This window comes from Oncorhynchus keta, chromosome 31 (genome assembly GCF_023373465.1).
Source record: "Oncorhynchus keta strain PuntledgeMale-10-30-2019 chromosome 31, Oket_V2, whole genome shotgun sequence".
In the NCBI taxonomy this organism is placed as follows: Eukaryota; Metazoa; Chordata; class Actinopteri; order Salmoniformes; family Salmonidae; genus Oncorhynchus; species Oncorhynchus keta.
The window spans coordinates 14,687,703-14,713,666 of record NC_068451.1 but is presented as its reverse complement, the minus strand read 5'-3'; the positions used below and the strand labels follow the sequence as shown (position 1 = coordinate 14,713,666).

The following is a 25,964-nucleotide window of genomic DNA, read 5'->3' as shown; positions in this document are numbered from 1 at the left end:
ATATCCACCGTGTTCGTATTCACTCCCACCACCCGACCCACTCCCCACCCCCGCTGCGACGCTCCGCGTCTTCTAAACTAGTGGTTGCGGGAGAGATACGGGTGAAGAGGGGGAGGGGGAGAGAGGCTCGACGTTATCACAATATCGGGGGGATATTACAGAGACTGAAGTCTGGCTTTTATATCAGAAAAAAAACATATGCCAAATGGATCTGAATTAAACTTGTGTCATCTATGGTAAGGATTTATATTTTCTCTTTATATCGTGTTTGCAGCGCATGGTGATAGAAGGCTACATTTGCATATTGTAGATTAAATAAATATTTGTTGCCATTAAATTATTCCTTATGAGTGGTTAATGTCATGGCCAAATGGCTTGACAAAGCAATATCGACATGAACTGAGAACAGTGTTTTGGTATTCCATGTGAAAAAATAAAACAAGTTAAATTTGATGAAAGACCAACAATAAAAAAAATATGCAATTCAACTGAACTTATTCAGATTTTATAATTCATTGTTTCTTACCATATTTGTGTAAGAGATAAAAGATGCTCTATAGCCTAAAATCCCGCAGACCAACGAACACGATTCGTTTGGCAGTTGTAATCAGATTGGTTGAGCCTTGCTATATGCAAAGACTAATAAAAAAAACTGCTACAAAAAGCAAATAGATTCAGCTGATTCAGATTTGCTGTCACAATTTTTCCATATTATAAGCACCACATTTCTTGCCTGAGAGGCAACCCCTGTAACCTAAATCATGAACCAATCTGCATTGTCATGAAATTCTGTCACTTGGCTTATTGCGGTCCTATAAGATCAGCCGTATGATGGAATGTGGCAAAAAGAGAAGCAGACCTTCATGTTATGTGTGTGAGAAAGGCAATAGATGCAGCGATGTAACTTAGGTCGTATTTTATTATCTCTGCTGTACTAATGCATAGGCTAGGCTACATTCAGTGTGGAGAAACATGTTTTCTATCAACCGACTGTTGAAACGGCTGTTTCTTTTTACTGGCGCAGTTACTGTTTTTGTCCAATAACCTGGAATAGTATAACTTCCCTGCTAGTTTAATATTAGAAGCAGTACGTCAGAAAACCAATTGACGTAGTGATTGGTCACCGAAACAGGTTTGAATTAGTTTTTCTTGGAGCCGATATGATAACACTGATGCTGCGTCTCGGTTTCATTCAATATTACCAACACCATCACGAACTTGAATTGAAAGCATGAATTCCTTTACATTGCTTTTCTCAGTTCTCGGAAGGTTGGCGTCCGGCAGAACGACCGAATCAGCACCATGGATAGCGACCGTAGTTTGGAATGGATTTAAGTTTCTTGCAACATTTCACATAATAGTTTCGCTGAATCTTTTGCTATTAGGCCTGTATGATATTGTAGAATTGTATACATATACACCTGATTAAGTTTCTTGGAAACAATAATATGAAACGCTTGGGAACGATGCTTTCTTGTATTACGAATTTACATTATACACATAAACTTACCTTGTAATTCATGTTCCCGAGAATAATCATTATACTTCTGCATTATATGTATATCTTTAAATGTATTTCACATAGTGATATTGATTCATAGCTTATGTACTGTATCAATTAGATGTATAGCTACTGAACTATGGATTTTGTAAATGTTACAGAGAGCACTGCAATTACTACTCAGAAACAACAGGTTCACTAAGGGACAAGGGCATAAGACAACTATGACACGTGGATGGCTTCTTACAGGCGTTCTATGGAGGAAAGGTTAGGTGTAGGTCACATCCACCCCCACAAACCTGGAATTATGAATAATCTGTCTAGAGGGCCAATGGAGGGCACTGTCAGTGCTATATGCCATCACATCCATCTTTCCAACAGGAAGTGTGGCACACTCTGACATGCACAGCTCACCCGAGATGGGATACCAGGATGGCAGATCAGGGGGTACAACAGGGCCAATTATTGTAATGGGTGTTGGGGTGATGTCAGTTCTTGACACGGTGCAGCTGCACACCAGGGGACATACATGTCATAGAAGGAATATTCTATTCTACTCTAGAGTACTCAGTCCTGACTGTCTCCGCCATGAGACTGTGTCTTCTGAGAGCAGATGGAAATGCATGACTTTAGCTCATAGTGAGTCAGTGAGCTGATAGTGAAGGAAAGAGAGAAAGAGAGCGAGAAAGAGAGAGAGAGTGAGAGAGAAAGAGGTCTGATGATGAACGATAAGCTCTTTGGAATGGGGGTGGGGGGATTTTAATAATGTTGCCCGCCTACACGTACAAATACACACAGATTGATGTACATGTACTCAGACAAGCTTTTACACACTAACTAAGACATGTATACAGTGCCTTTGGAAAGTATTCAAACCACAAGACCTTTTCCACATTTTGTTACGTTACAGCCTTATTCTAAAATGGATGAAAAAAAAACATCCTCAGCAATCTACACACAATATCCCATAATGACAAAGCAAAAACAGGTTTTTAGAAATCTTGAAATACCTTATTTACATAATTATTCAGACCCTTTGCTATGAGTCTCAAAGTTGAGCTCAGGTGCATCCTGTTTCCATTGATCATCCTTGAGATGTTTCTACAACTTGATTGGAGTCCACCTGTGGTAAATTCAATTAATTGGACATGATTTGGAAAGGAAAACACCTGTCTGTATAAGGTCCCACAGTTGACAGTGCATGTCAGAGAAGAAACCAAGCCATGAGGTCGAAGTAAGTGTGCAGAAAGCTCCGAGACAGGATTGTGTTGAGGCGCAGATCTGGGGAAGGGTACGAAAACTTTTTGCAGCATTGAAGGACCCCAAGAACACATTGGCCTCCATCATTCTTAAATGGAAGAAGTTTAGAACCACCAAGACTCTTCCTAGAGCTGGCTGCCCGGGCAAACTGAGCAATCGGAGGAGAGGGCCTTGGTCAGGGAGGTGACCAAGAACCCGATGGTCACTCTGACAGAGCTCTAGAGTTCCTCTGTGGAGATGGGAGAACCTTCCAGAACCATCTCTGCAGCACCAATCAGGCCTTTATGGTAGAATGGCCAGACGGAAGCCACTCTTCAGTAAAAGGGACATGACAGCCCGATTGAAGTTTACCAAAAGGAACCTAAAGATTGTCAGACCATGAGAAACAAGATTTATGGTCTGATGAAACCAAGATTGAGCTATTTGGCTTGAATGCCAAGCGCCACGTCTGGAGGAAACATAGCACCATCCCTATGGTGAAGAATGGTGGTGGCAGCATCATGCTATGGGGATGTTTTTCAGCAGCAGGGACTGGGAGACTTGTCAGGATCGAGGGAAAGATGAATGGAGCAAAGTACAGAGAGAGATCCTTGATGAAAACCTGCACCAGAGTGCTCAGGACCTCAGACTGGGGCCAAGGTTGACCTTCCAAGAGGACAAACACCCTAAGCACACATACAAGACAACGCAGTAGTGGCTTTGGGACAAGTCTTTGAATGTACTTGAGTGGCCCAGCCAGGGCCTGGACTTCAACCTAATCAAACATCTCTGGAGAGACCTGGAAATAGCTGTGCAGTGACACTCCCCATCCAACCTAACAGAGCTTGAGAGAATCTGCAGAGAAGAATAGAAAAAACTCCCCAAATACAGGTATGCCAAGCTTGTAGCATCATACCCAATAAGAATCAAGGCTGTAATCACTGCCAAAGGTGATTCAACAAAGTACCGTGTAAAGGGTCTGAATACTTATGTAAATGTGATATTTAATGTTGTATAAATTAGCAAACATAAAAAAAACTGTTTTTGCTTTGTCATTATGGGGTTTTGTGTGTAGATTGATGAGGAAAAAAACTATTTAATCAATTTTAGAATAAGGCTGTAACGTAACAAAATGTGGAAAAAGTAAAGTGATCTGAATACTTTCCAAAGGCAGTCAGATGCACACTCTGTTTTAGAAACCCAGACAGACCCAGGTTTACACACAGATAATGTGTGTAAACCAAACAACAGAGATGTTATAAATGGAAAGTCAGGGAGGAAGAGCAATAATGAAGAGACCTGTCGAGAGATGGGGAAAGAAATTGGTATGGAAAAGCACAGACTCTGATATATTAGTAGCCTGAAATATGTTTTAAGAGGGATATCAATAAATAGTTACTGCAGACCTATTGTTGGTACTCAAGACAACAACAGTATGAAATAAAAAATAAATAAACTGCTTATCAATTACCTTTTGCTGTTGTGCTGTGCATGAAATATGTTGTTTTTGTCAATAGATTATCAATATTTAACGTGCGAACAATAGGAGGTTTTAGTGGATTAGTGGATGCGCTATCTACCCAGATTAAGGCATTACGTCAGTTGAAACTGCAGTGATAGATAGCAGCTAGGATGATAAATGTCATGCTATAGCTGAAACTACCCAGCCAGAAATAGCTTCTACTGCCTCCCTTATCAGAGTGGGAGTGCGAAGTGAGGAGTCTGGTTGGAAAATTGCAGGTGGATCGATGTCAACCCCTCTGTCGCTCCTGTCCTTTCCACAGCCCAGAGCAAGGGGTCAATCTGGGACACTCAGAGGCGGTGACAATCATGACACCACTGTGTGAGTTGGCGTGTGTATGTGTTTGCAGCTACAGCAGGTTCTACCTGAATATTTTTTTCACAACCAAATCTCTATATTTGATGTAAATGGCATGTTATGGAAGGGTCCATACAATTTTTTTGGTGATTTCACATGTTTTAGAGGAATTTACCCCAAACTGCAAATCACTTCCTCATCCTCGTGTATCTTGGGGGCCCTGAAAAAATGATCAAAACACCCAAATACATAATTTTAGAAACAGCAAAGCTCTCAGTATAATAATGCAGGTCTTTAGATGTTGTACACTTGAAGTTGTGTCATTCCGAAATGTATCCGCAATGTTATATTCCCTTTTTTGCGACTCAAGCCTTCTCAAGCAGTTCAATTTTCCGTGTAGCCTGTTGCTACAGGTAACTTCCAAAAAAAGGAAATACTGTACTAACATATAGTGTCTTCATTTTTGGGTGACCACCCCATGCTTTCAATATACATTGTATCCCTCATTTACTCAAGTGTTTACTTTATTTAGGCAGTTAGGCCTACCTGTAAAATTGACTTTGGAGGTATCGCTCGAGTCGCAACAAAATGGAATATAGCTTAACGTTGAGGATAAATTCGAAATGACACAATTTCATGTGTATGGCATCTAAAGACCTGCATCACTAGACTGAGCGCTTTGCAGTTTGATGTATTTGGGTGTTTTTGGAGCCATTCATGTTTTTTTTCGGGGGCCCATCAAGGATGAGGAAGTGATTTGCTGTTTGGGTTAAATTACTCTAAAACATATGAAATCACAAAAATATTGTCTGGAACCTTCTGCAATATATCATTTACATCATTTTTTTTGTTGATTTGGTTGTAAATGAAAACTTCTCATTTGACATGCCTAGATAAACACAGTATGACAGGGAAGAAAACATTTGGTGTGAATCATTGAGACATCTCAGGGAAGGAATCTGTGTCGGGGATTCGTATGCTGCAACTATATTGGATTAGCAGCTCCATGAAGCCCCCTGAGCATCGTTATCTGACTGGAGCAGTGTTGCCAACTCCTCAGTAAGGAAAGTAGCTATTGGCTGTCCTAAAAGTCGCTAAATGACGTCATCAATTAATTTGCATAATTGGCCATGTGCATGTAATTGTGATGGACGCTGTAAGAGAGAGGAATAACGTCGTGGGATAGACAAAAAGTGAGTAAAAAACACCCTAAATATGTTTAGAACTACAAATGAACTTTCTTCTGTCGATTATTGTTTTTTTTAATATCACAATTCCAACCCACCTCCTTTATCCTGGCTTGGGACCGGCAAAAGTGACCCAAAAGAGACACTCTGGCGGAGTTACTTAGTTTTTTATTTTATTATTTATTTATTTGTTTGTTTTTTAGTTTCGTTTTCTTAATTTGGTTTGGAACCTTATGGTCCACTTAGGAGCCTACAACAAGTCACTTTAGTCATTTTAGTAAAACATTTTTAACCATAATATTATTATTATTTTTTTGTATACAATCTAAATGGACCCAAAAGAGACAATAGAAAAAACTGTCAATGGCAATGTGAGAAAATTATGGTAACTAGTCTGACCCTAATTCAGGTTCGTTGTTTTTTTTTCAATGTAAGCCAGGGCAGGATCAGCCAGCGGCGGCTTCCCGCATGCGCGATTCATTTGTAGTCTGGACGCGGAAGGGTGAACATCTCCTGCTCTGACTGCAGCTGGGAGGGACTGCTGCACAAGGACTGGGCCCCGCCTGTGAGTGCTTCAGGACGGGGGTGGGGCCCACGGCTCGTTGAGAAGAGTAAGAACGATACGTGCTTTCACGTCAGAGTCTCCAAAAGTCTCCAATAACACCAGAAAAAGTCGCTAGTCACTTTAAAAAAAATGTGTCGCTAGAGAGATCTGAATACACACTAAATAAGGTCGCTAAGTTGGCTCCACTGGACTGGAGCACTCACACTGTGCCTGTTTTCCTGGTCCATCTTGGCAGAAATGACTAGTGCCTCTGAGCTGGAGTCCATAGATCTTAGACAAAACAGCTCTCTCTCCCCTGTCTGCTGTGGGAAAAACTCTGCTCAGACCCACACAATACACCTGGGCCCGGTTTACCGACAGCGATGGAATTTAGTTTTACTAGTGTTTTAATGATGCAGCCGAATATGTAACATGCATTTCCCAAAACACCACGCAGAGTGCATCGTTGGAGCATGTGTCTATACTGATAGGATCGAAAGAAAGTGAGCTCTGCTCTCGGGTCAGCTTTCTCTATTAAAATCTCACCTTAATAACATTATAATTATTTCACAATAATGACGACGGATCAGCAACAGTACCTCTACGATTGTATCCCTGAGTTGTCAAGAGTATCCCAGATGTAAATGGAAAAGGCCATGTCTGCTCTTCCTCATCTCCTGTTGTAGTGAATCCATACTGTCAAGGACCAGGAGATACATACTATTTGTCTACCTCTTTTCTTCAGCACTACAGAGATGTTTATGGTCACACATTACTTCTTCAGAGGTGTTTGACAGATAAATCCACTGGAGAAATACTGAGTAGAGCCGCAGGTTGCATTCAGATGTAGGATCTTAATTTGCCAAGGCAGCAGGTACTCTTCCGGGAGTCCAATCACAATTACATAACACAACACATTATTACACACTACTCTACCATAACATATCTACAATACGACCGTAAGGCATTACAGAGGGTAGTGCGTACGTACATCACTGGGGGCAAGCATCCTGCCATCCAGGACCTCTATACCAGGCGGTGTCAGAGAACGGCCCTAAAAATGGTCAAATACTCCAACCACCCCAGTCATAAACTGTTCTCTCTGTTACCGCACGGCAAGCGGTACCGGAGTAACAAGTCTAGGTCCAAAAGGCTTCTTAACAGCTTCTACCCCCAAGCCATAAGACTCCTGAACAGCTAATCAAATGGCTACCCAGACTATTTGCATTGTCCACCTCCCCAACCCCTCTTTTACGCTGCTGCAACTATCTGTTTATTATCTATCCATAGTCACTTTAACTCTATCTACATGTACATATTACCTCAATTACTTCGACTAACCTGTTCCCCCCGCACATTGACTCTGTACCGGTACCCCCTGTACAGTGGGGCAAAAAGATATTTAGTCAGCCACCAATTGTGCAAGTTCTCCCACTTAAAAGTCTTCTGTAAGTCTTCACAAGGTTTTCACACACTGTTGCTGGTATTTTGGCCCATTCCTCCATGCAAATCTCCTCTAGAGCAGTGATGTTTTGGGGCTGTTGCTGGGCAACACGGACTTTCAACTCCCTCCAAAGATTTTCTATGGGGTTGAGATCTGGAGACTGGCTAGGCCACTCCAGGACCTTGAAATGCTTCTTACGAAGCCACTCCTTCGTTGCCGGGGCGGTGTGTTTGGGATCATTGTCATGCTGAAAGACCCAGCCACGTTTAATCTTCAATGCCCTTGCTGATGGAAGGAGGTTTTCACTCAAAATCTCACAATACTTGGCCCCATTCATTCTTTCCTTTACACGGATCAGTCGTCCTGGTCCCTTTGCAGAAAAACAGCCCCAAAGCATGATGTTTCCACCCCCATGCTTCACAGTAGGTATGGTGTTCTTTGGATGCAACTCAGCATTCTTTGTCCTCCAAACACGACGAGTTGAGTTTTTACCAAAAAGTTATATTTTGGTTTCATCTGACCATATGACATTCTCCCAATCTTCTTCTGGATCATCCAAATGCTCTCTAGCAAACTTCAGACGGGCCTGGACATGTACTGGCTTAAGCAGGGGGACATGTCTGGCACTGCAGGATTTGAGTCCCTGGCGGCGTAGTGTGTTACTGATGGTAGGCTTTGTTACTTTGGTCCCAGCTCTCTGCAGGTCATTCACTAGGTCCCCCCATGTGGTTCTGGGATTTTTGCTCACCGTTCTTGTGATCATTTTGACCCCACGGGGTGAGATCTTGCGTGGAGCCCCAGATCAAGGGAGATTATCAGTGGTCTTGTATGTCTTCCATTTCCTAATAATTGCTCCCACAGTTGATATCTTCAAACCAAGCTGCTTACCTATTGCAGATTCAGTCTTCCCAGCCTGGTGCAGGTCTACAATTTTGTTTCTGGTGTCCTTTGACAGCTCTTTGGTCTTGGCCATAGTGGAGTTTGGAGTGTGACTGTTTGAGGTTGTGGACAGGTGTCTTTTATACTGATAACAAGTTCAAACAGGTGCCATTAATACAGGTAACGAGTGGAGGACAGAGGAGCCTCTTAAAGAAGAAGTTACACGTCTGTGAGAGCCAGAAATCTTGCTTGTTTGTAGGTGACCAAATACTTATTTTCCACCATAATTTGCAAATAAATTCATAAAAAATCCTACAATATTATTTTCTGGATTTTCTTCTCTCATTTTGTCTGTCATAGTTGAAGTGTACCTATGATGACAATTACAGGCCTCTCTCATCTTTTTAAGTGGGAGAACTTGCACAATTGGTGGCTGACTAAATACTTTTTTGCCCCACTGTATATAGCCTCGCTACTGTTATTTTACTGCTGCTCTTTAATTATTTGTTATTTTTATTTTTTGCTAAACACTTGATTTTCTTAAAACTGCATGGTTGGTTAAGGGCTTGTAAGTAAGCATTTCACTGTAAGGTCTACTACACCTGTTGTATTCGGCGCATGTGACAGATGACATATGATTTGATTTAATAATACAGCAAAATAACAATATTAAAATGTATGTGTGTGTAGAGTGCGTGTGTTAGCATGTGTTTGTGAATGCTGTGTGTTTGCCTGCACAGTCCAAACTGTTCCGTAAAGTGTAGTTTATCAGTTTTCTAAATCAGATTTTACTACTTAGCTAGCCAGCTATTTGTCGTCCTTAACGTAGGAGACACTGCTAGCTAGCCAACAGCTAGCCAACGTCTACTGAATAGAACTTCCGCACTCAACAACCCGGTCGCATTCCGCTTCGCTCCACAGGTAGTATCACATTTTCATTTCATTTCATTACAGCACAACGGTTTGATTTGTTTGATCGTAGCTAGCTACATAGCTAGCTACATAGCCGTCTGTGTATCAAAGATAATTGTGTAGTCTAGAGCGATTTTCTAGGTTAGCTAGCCAGCTATTGTCGTTCTTTTAACGCAACGTAACGTAATCAACACTGCTAGCTAGCCAGCTAGCCCCGAATAGCAGCACTGTAGAAACTATTACACTCAACGGAACGACTTGATTAGTGTAGTGTCAACAACGCAGCCACTGCCAGCTAGCCTACAAAGTCAACAACGCAGCCACTGCCAGCTAGCCTACTTCAGCAGTACTGTATCATTTTAATAATTTTAGTCAATAAGATTCTTGCTACGTAAGCTTAACTTTCTGAACATTCGAGACGTGTCGTCCACTTGTCATTCCAATCTCCTTGCATTAGCGTAGCCTCTTCTGTAGCCTGTCAACTATGTGTCTGTCTATCCCTGTTATCTCCTCTCTGCACAGACCATACAAACGCTCCACACCGCGTGGCCGCGGCCACCCTAATCTGGTGGTCCCAGCGCGCACGACCCACGTGGAGTTCCAGGTCTCCAGTAGCCTCTGGAACTGCCGATCTGCGGCCAACAAGGCAGAGTTCATCTCAGCCTATGCCTCCCTCCAGTCCCTCGAATTCTTGGCACTGACGGAAACATGGATCACCACAGATAACACTGCTACTCCTACTGCTCTCTCTTCGTCCGCCCACGTGTTCTCGCACAACCCGAGAGCTTCTGGTCAGCGGGGTGGTGGCACCGGGATCCTCATCTCTCCCAAGTGGTCATTCTCTCTTTCTCCCCTTACCCATCTGTCTATCGCCTCCTTTGAATTTCATGCTGTCACAGTTACCAGCCCTTTCAAGCTTAACATCCTTATCATTTATCGCCCTCCAGGTCCCCTCGGAGAGTTCATCAAGCTTGAGCTTGATGTCTTGATAAGCTCCTTTCCTGAGGACGGCTCACCTCTCACAGTTCTGGGCGACTTTAACCTCTCCACGTCTACCTTTGACTCATTCCTCTCTGCCTCCTTCTTTCCACTCCTTTCCTCTTTTGACCTCACCCTCTCACCTTCCCCCCCTACTCACAAGGCAGGCAATACGCTCAACCTCATCTTTACTAGATGCTGTTCTTCCACTAACCTCATTGCAACTCCCCTCCAAGTCTCCGACCACTACCTTGTATCCTTTTCCCTCTCGCTCTCATCCAACACTTCCCACACTGCCCCTACTCGGATGGTATCGCGCCGTCCCAACCTTCGCTCTCTCTCCCCCGCTACTCTCTCCTCTTCCATCCTATCATCTCTTCCCTCTGCTCAAACCTTCTCCAACCTATCTCCTGATTCTGCCTCCTCAACCCTCCTCTCCTCCCTTTCTGCATCCTTTGACTCTCTTTGTCCCCTATCTTCCAGGCCGGCTCGGTCCTCCCCTCCCCGCTCCGTGGCTCGACGACTCATTGCGAGCTCACAGAACAGGGCTCCGGGCAGCCGAGCGGAAATGGAGGAAAACTCGCCTCCCTGCGGACCTGGCATCCTTTCGCTCCCTCCTCTCTACATTTTCCTCCTCTGTCTCTGCTGCTAAAGCCACTTTCTACCACTCTAAATTCCAAGCATCTGCCTCTAACCCTAGGAAGCTCTTTGCCACCTTCTCCTCCCTCCTGAATCCTCCCCCCTCCCTCTCTGCAGATGACTTCGTCAACCATTTTGAAAAGAAGGTCGACGACATCCGATCCTCGTTTGCTAAGTCAAACGACACCGCTGGTTCTGCTCACACTGCCCTACCCTGTGCTCTGACCTCTTTCTCCCCTCTCTCTCCAGATGAAATCTCGCGTCTTGTGACGGCCGGCTGCCCAACAACCTGCCCGCTCGACCCTATCCCCTCCTCTCTTCTCCAGACCATTTCCGGAGACCTTCTCCCTTACCTCACCTCGCTCATCAACTCATCCCTGACCGCTGGCTACGTCCCTTCCGTCTTCAAGAGAGCGAGAGTTGCACCCCTTCTGAAAAAACCTACACTCGATCCCTCCGATGTCAACAACTACAGACCAGTATCCCTTCTTTCTTTTCTCTCCAAAACTCTTGAACGTGCCGTCCTTGGCCAGCTCTCCCGCTATCTCTCTCAGAATGACCTTCTTGATCCAAATCAGTCAGGTTTCAAGACTAGTCATTCAACTGAGACTGCTCTTCTCTGTATCACGGAGGCGCTCCGCACTGCTAAAGCTAACACTCTCTCCTCTGCTCTCATCCTTCTAGACCTATCGGCTGCCTTCGATACTGTGAACCATCAGATCCTCCTCTCCACCCTCTCCGAGTTGGGCATCTCCGGCGCGGCCCACGCTTGGATTGCGTCCTACCTGACAGGTCGCTCCTACCAGGTGGCGTGGCGAGAATCTGTCTCCTCACCACGCGCTCTCACCACTGGTGTCCCCCAGGGCTCTGTTCTAGGCCCTCTCCTATTCTCGCTATACACCAAGTCACTTGGCTCTGTCATAACCTCACATGGTCTGTCCTATCATTGCTATGCAGACGACACACAATTAATCTCCTCCTTTCCCCCTTCTGATGACCAGGTGGCGAATCGCATCTCTGCATGTCTGGCAGACATATCAGTGTGGATGACGGATCACCACCTCAAGCTGAACCTCGGCAAGACGGAGCTGCTCTTCCTCCCGGGGAAGGACTGCCCGTTCCATGATCTCGCCATCACAGTTGACAACTCCATTGTGTCCTCCTCCCAGAGCGCTAAGAACCTTGGCGTGATCCTGGACAACACCCTGTCGTTCTCAACTAACATCAAGGCGGTGGCCCGTTCCTGTAGGTTCATGCTCTACAACATCCGCAGAGTACGACCCTGCCTCACACAGGAAGCGGCGCAGGTCCTAATCCAGGCACTTGTCATCTCCCGTCTGGATTACTGCAACTCGCTGTTGGCTGGGCTCCCTGCCTGTGCCATTAAACCCCTACAACTCATCCAGAACGCCGCAGCCCGTCTGGTGTTCAACCTTCCCAAGTTCTCTCACGTCACCCCGCTCCTCTGCTCTCTCCACTGGCTTCCAGTTGAAGCTCGCATCCGCTACAAGACCATGGTGCTTGCCTACGGAGCTGTGAGGGGAACGGCACTTCAGTACCTCCAGGCTCTGATCAGGCCCTACACCCAAACAAGGGCACTGCGTTCATCCACCTCTGGCCTGCTCGCCTCCCTACCACTGAGGAAGTACAGTTCCCGCTCAGCCCAGTCAAAACTGTTCGCTGCTCTGGCTCCCCAATGGTGGAACAAACTCCCTCACGATGCCAGGACAGCGGAGTCAATCACCACCTTCCGGAGACACCTGAAACCCCACCTCTTTAAGGAATACCTAGGATAGGATAAAGTAATCCTTCTCACCCCCCTTAAAAGATTTAGATGCACTATTGTAAAGTGGCTGTTCCACTGGATGTCATAAGGTGAATGCACCAATTTGTAAGTCGCTCTGGATAAAAGCGTCTGCTAAATGACTTAAATGTAATGTAAATGTACTTGACTGAGTTACATGATGTGGAATAGAGTTCCATGTAGAAATGGCTCTATGTAGTACTGTGCATTTCCCGTGGTCTATTCTGGACTTGGGGACAGTGAAGAGACTTCTGGTGGCATGTCTTGTGGGGTATGAGTAGGTGTCTGAGATGTGCGCTAGTTACTTAAACAGACAGCTCGGGGATTTCAACATGTCAATATCTCTCACAAAGACATGCTGACCCTCCGTGTACCTCTAAGGGTCAGCCGTGCTGCTCTGTTCTGAGCCAATTGTCATTTGCCCATGTGTCTCTTTGTGGCACTTGACCATATGACAGGACAGTGGTCCAGGTGTGACAAAACTAGGGACTATAGTAATTGTTTTGTTGATAGCGATGTCAAGAAAGCATAGTCGTGCTTTATTATGGACAGATCTCTCCCCATCTTACATTTACATTTACATTTACATTTAAGTCATTTAGCAGACGCTCTTATCCAGAGCGACTTACAAATTGGTGCATACACCTTATGACATCCAGTGGAACAGCCACTTGCATCTAAATCTTTTGGGGGGGGGGGTGAGAAGGATTACTTACCCTTACTTACCCTATCCTAGGTATTCCTTGAAGAGGTGGGGTTTCAGGTGTCTCCGGAAGGTGGTGATTGACTCCGCTGTCCTGGCGTCGTGAGGGAGTTTGTTCCACCATTGGGGGGCCAGAGCAGCGAACAGTTTTGACTGGGCTGAGCGGGAACTGTACTTCCTCAGTGGTAGGGAGGCGAGCAGGCCAGAGGTGGATGAACGCAGTGCCCTTGTTTGGGTGTAGGGCCTGATCAGAGCCTGGAGGTACTGAGGTGCCGTTCCCCTCACAGCTCCGTAGGCAAGCACCATGGTCTTGTAGCGGATGCGAGCTTCAACTGGAAGCCAGTGGAGAGAGCGGAGGAGCGGGGTGACGTGAGAGAACTTGGGAAGGTTGAACACCAGACGGGCTGCGGCGTTCTGGATGAGTTGTAGGGGTTTAATGGCACAGGCAGGGAGCCCAGCCAACAGCGAGTTGCAGTAATCAAGACGGGAGATGACAAGTGCCTGGATTAGGACCTGCGCCGCTTCCTTAGCTACCGTTGCGTCAATATGTTTCGACCATGACAGTTTACAATCCATGGTTACACCAAGCAGTTTAGTCTCCTTAATTTGCTCAATTTCCACATTATTCATTACAAGATTTAGTTGAGGTTTAGGATTTAGTGAATGATTTGTCCTAAATACAATGCGTTTAGTTTTTGAAATATTTAGGACCAGCTTATTTCTTGACAGCCATTCTGAAACTGACTGCAGCTCTTTGTTAAGCGTTGCAGTGATTTCACTTGCTGTGGTAGCTGACATGTGCAGTGTTGAGTCATCAGCATACATGGACACACAGGCTTATCTCAGTGCCAGTGGCAGGTCATTGGTAAAGATTTTAAAAAGTAGGTGCCTAGACAGCTGCACTGGGGAATGCCTGACTCTACCTGGATTATGTTGGAAATGCTTCCATTGAAGAACACCCTCTGTGTTCTGTTAGACAGGTAAGTCTTGATCCACAATATAGCAGGGGATGTAAAGCCATAACATATACATTTTTCCTTATTAACAATTCTTCTCAGCCAATCATCAGTCATTTGTGTAAGTGCCGTCTGTACATGTTGAATGCCCTTCCCTGTAAGCGTGCTTCAAGTCTGTGGTTAATTTGTTTACTGTGAAATAGCATTGTATCTGGTCAAACACATTTGGCTTACACAGGCTTACTCTGGAAGGCTGTTTGAGCCAGTAAAGGGTGCTTTGCTATTCTTGGGTAGCGAAATTATTTTTGCTTCCCTCCAGGCCTGAGGGCACACATTTTCCTGAAGGCTTAGATTGAATAGATGGCAGATAGGAGTGGCAATATAGTCACTATCATCCTCAGTAATTTTCCATCCATGTTTTCAGACCCTGGGTGCTTGTCATTGTTGATAGAAAACAACATTTATTTAACCTCTTCCACACTCACTTTACAGAATTCAAAATTATAATACTTGCCTTTTATCATTTGGTCAGTTATGTATGGAGGTGTAGGTTCATAATATGTTGTTGTTATGTCATTTCTGAATTTTCAATGAAAAAATCTTTGAAGTAGTTGGCAATATCAATGGGTTTTTTAATGAATGAGCCATCTGATTCAATGAATGATGGAGCTGAGTTTGCCTTTTTGCCCCACATTTAATTTAAGGTGCTTTTTAGTATCATTCTTTCTATAATTTATTTTAGTTTCATAGTAATTTCTTCTTCTTTTTGTTAAGTTTAGTCACGTGATTTCCCAATTTACAGTACGTTTGCCACTCGGCTGTGCAACCAGACATTTTGCCATTCCTTTTGCCTCATCCCCCCCAACCACAATTCCTTATCAATCCACAGGTATTTAATAGTTTTTACAATAATTTTCTTAATGAGTGCTTGCTTATTAGTAACTGGAATAAGCAATTTCGTAAATGATTTAAGTGCTTGCGTCAGGATGTTCCTCATTACACATGTTCAACATAGGAATCATTGCAAAACCTCTTGTATGATCACTTATACACTATTTTAGGTCATCTTTGAAACTTTGTTTTTCCTAGATATGGCTATTATATTATGATCATTTCATCCGATGGGTGTGGATACTGCTTTGGAGAAGATTTCTGCAGTATTAGATGTGATCAATACAAGTGGATGATTTAGTTCCTGTTCTGTTTGTGAATACTCTGGTAGGTTGACTGATAACCTGAACCAGGTTGCAGGCACTGGTTACAGTTTGAAGCAGTTTCTTGAGTGGACAGCTTGACGAAAGCCACTCAATATTTAGGTTACTCAGAAAATATGCAAACTTGTAATGTATTTGAGTTGTAAAAAGGCTTCTAACGTTTGTAATTTCCACTTTGACATTTCAATTGAAATGATTGATTTGCCTTAACGAAAAATGTAACAACCCCCACAAATTATAATCTGCATAATAATGAACATTTCCTATTGCTGCAGGATTATTTTACTGCGGTAGCAAACTGGCTCAAATTAAGATCCTACATCTGTATGTATACAGTAGTATCATGCTTTGTAAACAACAGGTGTGGACTGACAGTAAAATGCTTACTTACGGGCCCTTCCCAACAAAGCAGAGAGAAAGAAAATAGCTAAATACTAGAAAACTAAAACATGTAATAATAAAAGTAATAATATATACACAATGAGTAATAATAACTTGGCTGTACAAGGACTACCAGTACCAGTTGATGTGCAGGGGTACAAGGGAAGAGGTAGATATGTACATATAACGAAGAATAAAGTGACAGATAGTAAACAGCAGCAGCAGCGTATGTGATGGACTAACTATTTATCAGTATTGTGGCTTGTGGGTAGAAGCTGTTCAGGGTCCTGTTGATTCCAGACTTGGTGCATCGGTACCGCTTGCAATGCGGTAGCCAAGAGAACAGTCTATGACCTGGGTGGCTGGAGTCTTCAACAATTTATTGATGTATTTATTTAATATTGTAGGGGAACAATATATAGAGAAAGGAGAGTATCTCTGTAATTCTGAAACGCTAATAATCTATAATGGTGGTGAATCCAGTAACTGTAATAATAATACATTGTTTCAAAGGCATCAATCCACTTTGATGCAGATCATTTTGGATCGTCATCCACTTTGATGCAGATCATTGTGGATCGTCAAGTTGCCTTCCGCCCCAGTCGACAGATTGGGTCTTTAGCATGGGCAGACTAGTGTCAGACCCATAGATACGCACGCACGCACGCACGCACGCACGCACGCACGCACGCACGCACGCACGCACGCACGCACGCACGCACGCACGCACGCACGCACACACACACACACACACACACACACACACACACACACACACACACACACACACACACACACACACACACACACACACACACACACACACACACACACACACACACAGAGAGCTGTAGGTGGCAGCCTCGTAGCCACATTCTCAGGATAGAGAGCCTCTCCCTCAGCCCATCTCAACTCAGCACCTGTCAACTGCTTCCCACTCCACCCACGGAGTCCCCTGGCAGCGAGCCAGTAATGACGAAGTAACAACTGTTATTATTAAACTGCCATTGATTCCCAACAGAATTATTTAGGCACATAGGCCATAATAAAAAGGGGTGGGTGGATTAAATGTAATTGAGTGTATTGATCACAGTCTGAATGAAAGAAAGACTGAGCCCTAGCCATTGTAAGGAATTACTCCGATTCACTCAAATTAAACTGTGTTTGTAAATGCTGCACTGTTGAAATGAAGTGCTTTGTAACACCAAAACTAGTGGCAACTGAGCTGCCACCAATTTGAATGAGACGACTTGCAGGAGGTTTGAACTTTTCAGGAGTATTGAAACACATCATCCTGATATGTGTTGAAACATAACATGGTGTGTAGTAACACCACTTAATCAAGTGTTATGCAACACCTTGCCAGGGACTGGGAGCCCGAACAGAAAAGATTGAAAACACTATTTTGTTGTTTCGAGTCCTGTTTAGTGCAGAATTAGATACCTTCTCATTTGGTGGCGTTTCCTCTCTCTAAAACAATGTGTACACATTCTGTGTATTAAAACACTTACGTTAGGTTTTCATTCAAACACCCTTTCAAACACCTGATCTCAGCTTAGGTGCATTACTTTTCATGGTTTCATTACACAATCATGGTGTTTTGAGACATTCTATTTTTACAGTGTGTATTATAATATGCGTGCTTAGGGATGGTTAGTTAGACGTCTCAATATGTGTTTCAACACAGCCAAAGAAAGACTCTGGCCTATAATATTGTTGTAACAGAAGTCACAAGTCTCTCAACCTATTTCATGTGAGGTTGTTGGATATATTGCTACACTCAGGGGGAATGAAGAACAAATAATATCTTCCCTCTTCATTCTGGCTCCTCAACTCCCTTCCCCACAACCACCACTAACTACTTCTCTATTATACCCAGATGATTACACTCTCTGTTTCGGTTTGTATAGCCACTGTCTGTCCCCATGCCCGTTGTTCACCTGGGTTATGAAATAGAGTTGTTTATTAACATGAACAGGGCACATTGAATCACCTTAGCATAGAACTAAATATCCCAGTTGAAGCTCATTCATTGCTAGACAGCTGTTTATTTCTCTCTGCACAAGATGCATCTCCTTCTCTCCAGTTGATCACTAGATCCCATAGGGTGGGTCGGGAACCACTGGTGAGCCACAGGCAACCAGTCCCTCCTCCTCTTGGGTCACGGTGAAAGTTGTGGCTGGATTGTTTTGTCGCTGTCTATTAGGTGGATAATAATCAATCGTTTGAGATCATTTAAATAGATTACTTAGAGGAAGGTTTGGTAGAATGAATATCCCAAGAACATCATTATGTTGATTTTCAGTCACAGAAAAAAATATAATAATAATTAAATCAGTATTAGGAGTCATTTAAAAGTTTAGACAAGTCAATTCACCTTATATCCTGTTGGATATCTGATTATTAATTTTTGAGACATTACCTCATCTTTCTGTATCTCATACTTGCAGATTTTGAGATAATCTCACTTTCAAGCATCAAATGATTAATTATTCACCGTTTTACATATTACCATGTTACTGCAGCGGGGAGTTGCTCTTTTGCTGATGGGAAGGCAAAAAGTCCAAGTCATGCATAGTTAATTCTCTGCAAAGTCTAACTTTATTCAACTCTGCATAGGTATAGTTTAAAAATACCAGGAAAGTTAGTAAAATAAGCCAATCTTAGCATAGTGCGGTCAAGGATCAGTATCATGCATTCACCAATCATGGCAGAGATGTTGTCAATCTTGAGGGAGAAAAAACGCTTTCCCTTTGAAAAAGACTGTCTAAAATGTTTTTGTTACACCAGATGGGAGCTGCATCTTGTTGTCATTTCACCTCATGAGATGGCTATCCAGACACTCCCTGTCTTGCTCTTACAGACACACTACATATCAAAGGCTTCAATTGCAGTCACTCTGAGATGGCATTGGTAATGCAGTATAACTGTTGTACTGCTGCATACTAGACACTAGATATATGCATAGACCAACCAAACTAACCATCTTAACCACCTTTTAGCACTGCCTGTCTGTACTGTACATTTAGAATTCTGACATCACTTTGTTTTTCATCACAGGTTTACCAGCTTCCTCTTGAAGATGGCCAGTCAGCGCTAAGCTAACTAGCTGGGTGTAGCAGATTTGACTGGAGGAAGAGGTGCCAGAGGCACCATGGGAGATGGAGGAGCCCTCCATACGGAGGGGAACGCCCTCCTCAAAGCCGTCTTCCAGGGCAAGCTGCGACTGACCCGGCTCCTCCTGGAAGGGGGTGCCTACATCAACGAAGGCAACGAGCGGGGCGAGACCCCCATCTCTGCTGCCTGCCTGGCTGGCTACGAGGACCCCCAGAGCCGCCAGAGGATGGTGCGCTACCTCCTGGAGAAAGGAGCCGATCCCAACATCCCAGACAAGTCTGGGCGGACCGCCCTGATGCATGCCTGTGTCGAGCAGGCGGGCAAAGAGGTGGTGTCCTTGCTCCTAGAGAATGGAGCTGACCCAAGCCTCAAGGACTACACAGGCTCCTCCGCCCTGGTCCATGCCATTAACAGAGGTGACAGAGACACCCTCCAGGTCCTGCTGGACGCCTGCAAGGCCAAGGGCAAGGAGGTAATCATCATCACCACCGACACGTCACCCTCGGGCACCAAGAAGACCAAGCAGTATCTCAACTCCCCCCCATCACCAGGGGTGGTGGACAAGCTCTCGCCCGTGGCCTGCATGTCGCCCTCAGAGGTAGCGATCCGGACCTCCAATTCCCCAGCAGCAGAGAAGGTTGAGGAGGAGGACAGTATCTTCAGCTTTGCGCTGACATCAGCCTTACCCCTACCCTCCACTAGAACCCTAGGGGAGAAAAGGCCGCCTCCCCGCAAACTCCTGAAGAGGCTCAACTCTGAGCCTTGGGGGCTGGTAGCACCCTCAGTGCTCAGCAGGGTCCCACAGGAGAGGGTTGATGGTGGACTGGAGGAGGAAGGTGGAGGTAGGATCATCACTGAGATGAATGGTCTGTCAATCTCGGGTCCTGGCAGGCCTCTCCTGTCTCGTCGGCACAGCATTGAAACACATGACCCCTGCTCGCCCAAACTCATTGACCGATCCTGCTCAGAGGACTGTGCAGCCCTTTGTAGCTCCTCCTGGGCCGACAAGGTCCAACAGCACCAGATCCTGTACCGCAGGAACACCGCGCCGGAGTCTCAGGAAAATACAGGGGGGGTGGCTTCACGCACCCTGACTCACCCCAAACTTACACGTATGGAGCACTATGAGTCAGACACACACCTGTGTCCTGAGTCCATCCCTGGATCTCCAGACTCGGGGCGCGTGTCTGTGGAGCGGAGGAAGTATAACGCCTCGCCCCTCTCTCTGCTCACCACCTCCTCCCGGGAGTCCCTTGAGAGCATCCCCAATTCTGTCTCCCCCATCACCATGCGCAGACGGCCCCCAGGCCTCCTGGAGCGCAGGGGCTCAGGCACCCTCCTTTTGGACCACATCTCCCACACCCGCCCCGGGTTCTTGCCCCCACTCAATGTCAACCCCCACCGGCCCATCCCAGACATCCGGGCCAATGGCAAGCCCACTTCCCCCGTCCACTCTGGTCCCAAGAGCCTGGTTCCAGTTGCCCCTGCCTCACCCAAGAGAGGCCCAGACTTCAAGATGAAGAAGAAACTGATGAGGAGGCACTCCATGCAGACAGAACAGATGAATCAGCTCTCCACCTTCCAGGAGATCCTGACAGAGAAGGTCATTGAGTCCAACGGGGACTGAGACTTAAAAGGACATGTGAGGGTACAGTGGTGGATCAATTAGTCTATCTAATTAGTCCATCATTATCCTCAATCAGTGCTTAAACCAGGACTAGTAACGTGAATTTGGCTCATTCAGAGTGAGACCTCAGTCCCATCCTTGTTCTGTGTCGAGTGCAGGTGGTTATTTTTATTTATAGGTGACCTATTTTAATTTGTTGTGTTTCCTTTCCGTGCTGTCACAGAAAGCTGGTTGATTGAGTAATACGGTATACAGCAGATGTTCTTTTCATTTCTCCTCAAATTATTTATTAATATACCATTTGCAGTCAACAGAAATAGAAACGTATTTCTGTGTTTTTAGATGTTTACACACTGCAGAATGTGCGCCAATGTCATGCCTGTTGTTCCGTGTGCTGAATACATTTTCTTCCCTTCTGAATTCAGTCACCCTATCTATCTATGACACTTTAAGTTGAAAGAAAAAAATCAACAGTAGAGATGCTAGCAACAGCTTACCTTGTCATTCTGAATGGCCTGTCTTCCCGATTTTCAATTCTTGCGTTAGCTGCTTTAAAACGTCAAACTTCAAGCCTAAAATGCTCTCATGTTGATGGGTTTGTTTGGGGGAGAATAATGCTGCATTCCATTAAATAGTTTTCAAGACATATTGCCTGAAGATTTCACTGTCATTGTATTGTTGCTGTTATCTACTTTCACTGTATTTATTTGCCTTTACTTTTTAATCACTTGAGATTTTGTGTTTTAGAGAGCTATTTAGCTGTATGGTCAAACCACACGCCTGACTTACCCTGACGACTACAGTGGGATCAACATGTGGGACTCTTTATGAGTATCACACTGTAATAATGTTGTTATCAATTGATAAAAATAAATAAAAAATCAACATGTGGGACTCTTTATGAGTATCACACTGTAATAATGTTGTTATCAATTGATAAAAAAAAAAAAAATACAAGTCAATTGAGGTGCAATTAATTTCATACAAAATTCCAAAGAAATCCCATGAAAGCATGTTTGTTTACATTGGAGTGTGTGAATACTGTTAGATGGCTTTTAGAAGAATTAACCTCAATTAATTGCACATTGATGCTGTGCCTTTCCATATGGAAAGAGCTCCTAGCACATATTAACTGTAAATAATGTAAAGATAAGACAAACCTAATTTGCTTATGAAATATGTCCATGTGCAATATGCTGTACTGTAATGTCAATGGATATCCTTCATCTATGGTGGACGTGAAGTTGTCTTTACAAATTGTACATTAAAAGCAATCTGAAGCACTTCTTAACATTTACTGTACACAGATTTGCCGAAAGGGAGAGTTTTAGGCTCACAGAACTAACATTTACAGTTACTTACACATTTAGATTGTCACTTTTAAATAATTCCCATTTGTATAGTGAGATTTAAGAGAAAAAAAAGTTAGAAAATGTTTACCAAGCTTACAATGTGACTGCTTGTCCCGCTTCCATTTGAAATATTTCTGTCTTTAATGAAATAATGTTTATGTGCTACAAGGTTTAATATTGACCTCCTGTCGATTGAACTGTAATGTAGGTTACTTGAAGTTTAAGAGAAATACAAACAAAAAATACATATTTTTGTATGCCTGTTAGGAAATAGCAAAGTAAATTCTAATATGTAATCTATTTTCACGTTTGAACTTGATTGTAATTTGATTGTGAAATAAACATTTGTTAAATGTTCATAAGTGAATTATAGCAACCTTTAGTTGTCATGTGTCTTTAATATGAGATTTGTCATGTCAATTTGACTTAAGTGTAATCATAAAATTGATAATACTGTACTTTCAGTATCAAGAATCAACCAATCTCCATTAATTTGGATATTTGTAAAAAAAAAATGATACGCTTCATTTTCTGTGATGGCAAGAATCACAGGGTGCAACACACTTTCCATACTAGTCGTAGGTATTGGGTATTCAGTACAGATTCCATACTAGTCGTAGGTATTGGGTATTCAGTACAGATTCCATACTAGTCGTAGGTATTGGGTATTCAGTACAGGTTCCATACTAGTCGTAGGTATTGGGTATTCAGTACAGATTCCATACTAGTCGTAGGTATTGGGTATTCAGTACAGATTCCATACTAGTCGTAGGTATTGGGTATTCAGTACAGATTCCATACTAGTCGTAGGTATTGGGTATTCAGTACAGATTCCATACTAGTCGTAGGTATTGGGTATTCAGTACAGATTCCATACTAGTCGTAGGTATTGGGTATTCAGTACAGATTCCATACTAGTCGTAGGTATTGGGTATTCAGTACAGATTCCATACTAGTCGTAGGTATTGGGTATTCAGTACAGGTTCCATACTAGTCGTAGGTATTGGGTATTCAGTACAGATTCCATACTAGTCGTAGGTATTGGGTATTCAGTACAGGTTCCATACTAGTCGTAGGTATTGGGTATTCAGTACAGATTCCATACTAGTCGTAGGTATTGGGTATTCAGTACAGGTTCCATACTAGTCGTAGGTATTGGGTATTCAGTACAGATTCCATACTAGTCGTAGGTATTGGGTATTCAGTACAGGTTCCATACTAGTCGTAGGTATTGGGTATTCAGTACAGATTCCATACTAGTCGTAGGTATTGGGTATTCAGTACAGGTTCCATACTAGTCGTAGGTATTGGGTATTCAGTACAGATTCCATACTAGTCGTAGGTATTGGGTATTCAGTACAGATTCCATACTAGTCGTAGGTATTGGGTATTCAGTACAGATTCCATACTAGTCGTAGGTATTGGGTATTCAGTACAGGTTCCATACTAGTCGTAGGTATTGGGTATTCAGTACAGGTTCCATACTAGTCGTAGGTATTGGGTATTCAGTACAGGTTTGAGACTATTATCCAGCATGAATGACAAAATCATATCTTAATTGAGCAAAATATCCACCACGACCAATATTGATTAGAAGCCTGCCTGACTCCGCTGCACATGGCGGGAAATATTTATTTTAGCCAGAAGTGACCTCCACACATTCATCTGTTAAACAAGATGCACTCCAGCGCAGGTGGATGATGTCTTCTTTGGCAAAGGCCTGGAGGAGGGACTTTAGATTGCATCATCATAGGCTAAGCGTGAGACAACATACACTAACACTGCAATGGATAAAGGAGTCATTTGGTGAGGTAGACTTAATCTCCATAAAAGCAGAACTTTGGACATGGTTAATAAAGTATGTTTTGTGAAAGTGACAAACTTTCTAATAGAGTGGGGTCCAATGTCAATGGATCCCTTGATAAAGGTGAGCAAAAAAAATACAAAAATACTAATAATACAAATACTTTGTTATATTGTATGCTCAAATAAATGGAAAAAGTATATTATTTTATACTAATACAATTGCTCAGAGAAAGAAAGCAATTTTGTTTAACAAGTAATAAAAACAAATCTAAAAAGATAGTGGTCAACATTTTTGGATCACCTGTTTTGGCCATCTCTGTCTCCGGACTTGAACCCCATTGAAAACCTGTGGCTTGAATTGAAAAGGTTAGTCCTTATGTGCAGACAAAGAACATCTAGGATCTGGAAGGGTTCTGTATGGCGGAATGGTCTAAGATCCCTCCCAATTTTTTTTACCAAGTCTCATATGCTAATCTTTATCAAGGGATCCAATCATTTTGGATACCACAGTATATGGCTAGACTAGGCCACATACACATAGATCAGGGATGTGAGTTTGATATAAATAAATACAAATTCAGGACTTATTCAAACATCACTATTTATCAGGCTGCATCTTTAAGGACATGGCCAGATTAAGAAATCATAGTTTATTTTGTGCACATGCTGCCCAAATTGCAGCCTTCCCGACTATAGGAAACCAGTAACTGCCAAAATAAAGGAAACAGTTGAGTAAATGAGTGATTCAAATTTGATGTTATGGTGTGGGGTGCATTTTCCTGGCATGTTTTAGGTCCACTTGTAGAATCTATGCCAAGGCGCATTGTTCTGGCAGCTCGTGGTGGCCCAACACCCTTAAGTGTGACTTAAGACACTTTATGTTGGTGTTTTCTGTCACGGCCGTCTTCCTGGAAGGAATAAGTGGACTAAAGCGCAGCGTGGTGAGCGTACATTACTTTATTTATAATGTCGCCAACAAAACAATACAAAACGACCGTGAAGCTTAAGAGGGCTATAGTGCCACTAACAAAGTCAACTACCCACACTGAAAGGAGGGAAAAAGGGCTACCTAAGTATGATTCCCAATCAGAGACAACTGTCCCTGATTGAGAACCATTCCCGGCCAAAACATAGAAAAAGAAACATGGAAAACAAAACAGGATGCCCCACCCACATCACACCCTGACCTAACCAAATAGAGAAATAAAACAGCTCTAAGGTCAAGGCGTGACAGTACCCCTCAAAGGTGCGGACACCGGCCGCAAAACCTGAACCTATAGGGGAGGGTCCGGGTGGGCATCTAACTGCGGTGCGGGACGTAGACCCCGCTCCACCTCTGGCTCAACCCACTTTGGTGGCGCCTCTGGTGTGGGGACCCTCGCCGCCGACCCCAGACTGGGCACCCTTGCTGCGGGCCCCGGACTGGGCACCCTCACTGCGGGCCCCAGACTGGCATGTGGAGCAGGCACCGGACTGGACCTTGGAGCAGACACCCGACTGGCCCTTGGAGCAGACACCGGACACACCAGGCTGGGGAGACCTACTGGAGGCCTGGTCCGTGGAGGAGGCACGGGATGAACCAGGCTGGGGGGACCTACTGGAGGCCTGATCCGTGGAGGAGGCACAGGATGAACCAGGCTGGGGAGACCTACTGGAGGCCTGGTCCGTGGAGGAGGCACTGGATAGACCGGGCTGTGGGGGAGCACTGGATATCTGGTGCGTAGCCTTGGCACCATTCTTTCAGGCTGAATGCCCACTCTAGCCCGGCACCTCCAGAGCGCAGGCACAGGTCGAACCGGGCTGTGGGGGAGCACTGGAGCTCTGGTGCTTAGCACTTACACTGGTCCTCTTGGCTGCATGCC

At 44.0% G+C, this 25,964-nt stretch overlaps 1 protein-coding gene across 1 annotated transcript; it reads left to right on the top strand.

The window, feature by feature from the left end:
• On the top strand, positions 1 to 22,673 carry LOC118364138 (ankyrin repeat domain-containing protein 34A-like). Its single transcript, XM_035745364.2, has 2 exons — positions 1 to 236; positions 19,261 to 22,673. Exon 2 carries the CDS (start codon positions 19,355 to 19,357, stop codon positions 20,942 to 20,944), a length of 1,590 nt encoding a protein of 529 aa, XP_035601257.2. The 5' UTR covers positions 1 to 236; positions 19,261 to 19,354; the 3' UTR covers positions 20,945 to 22,673.
• The last annotated feature ends 3,291 nt before the right edge of the window (positions 22,674 to 25,964 follow it).

Excerpts from the sequence above, each read along its gene's own strand:
- LOC118364138 (XM_035745364.2), top strand. The coding sequence starts at position 19,355 with ATGGGAGATGGAGGAGCCCTCCATACGGAGGGGAACGCCCTCCTCAAA.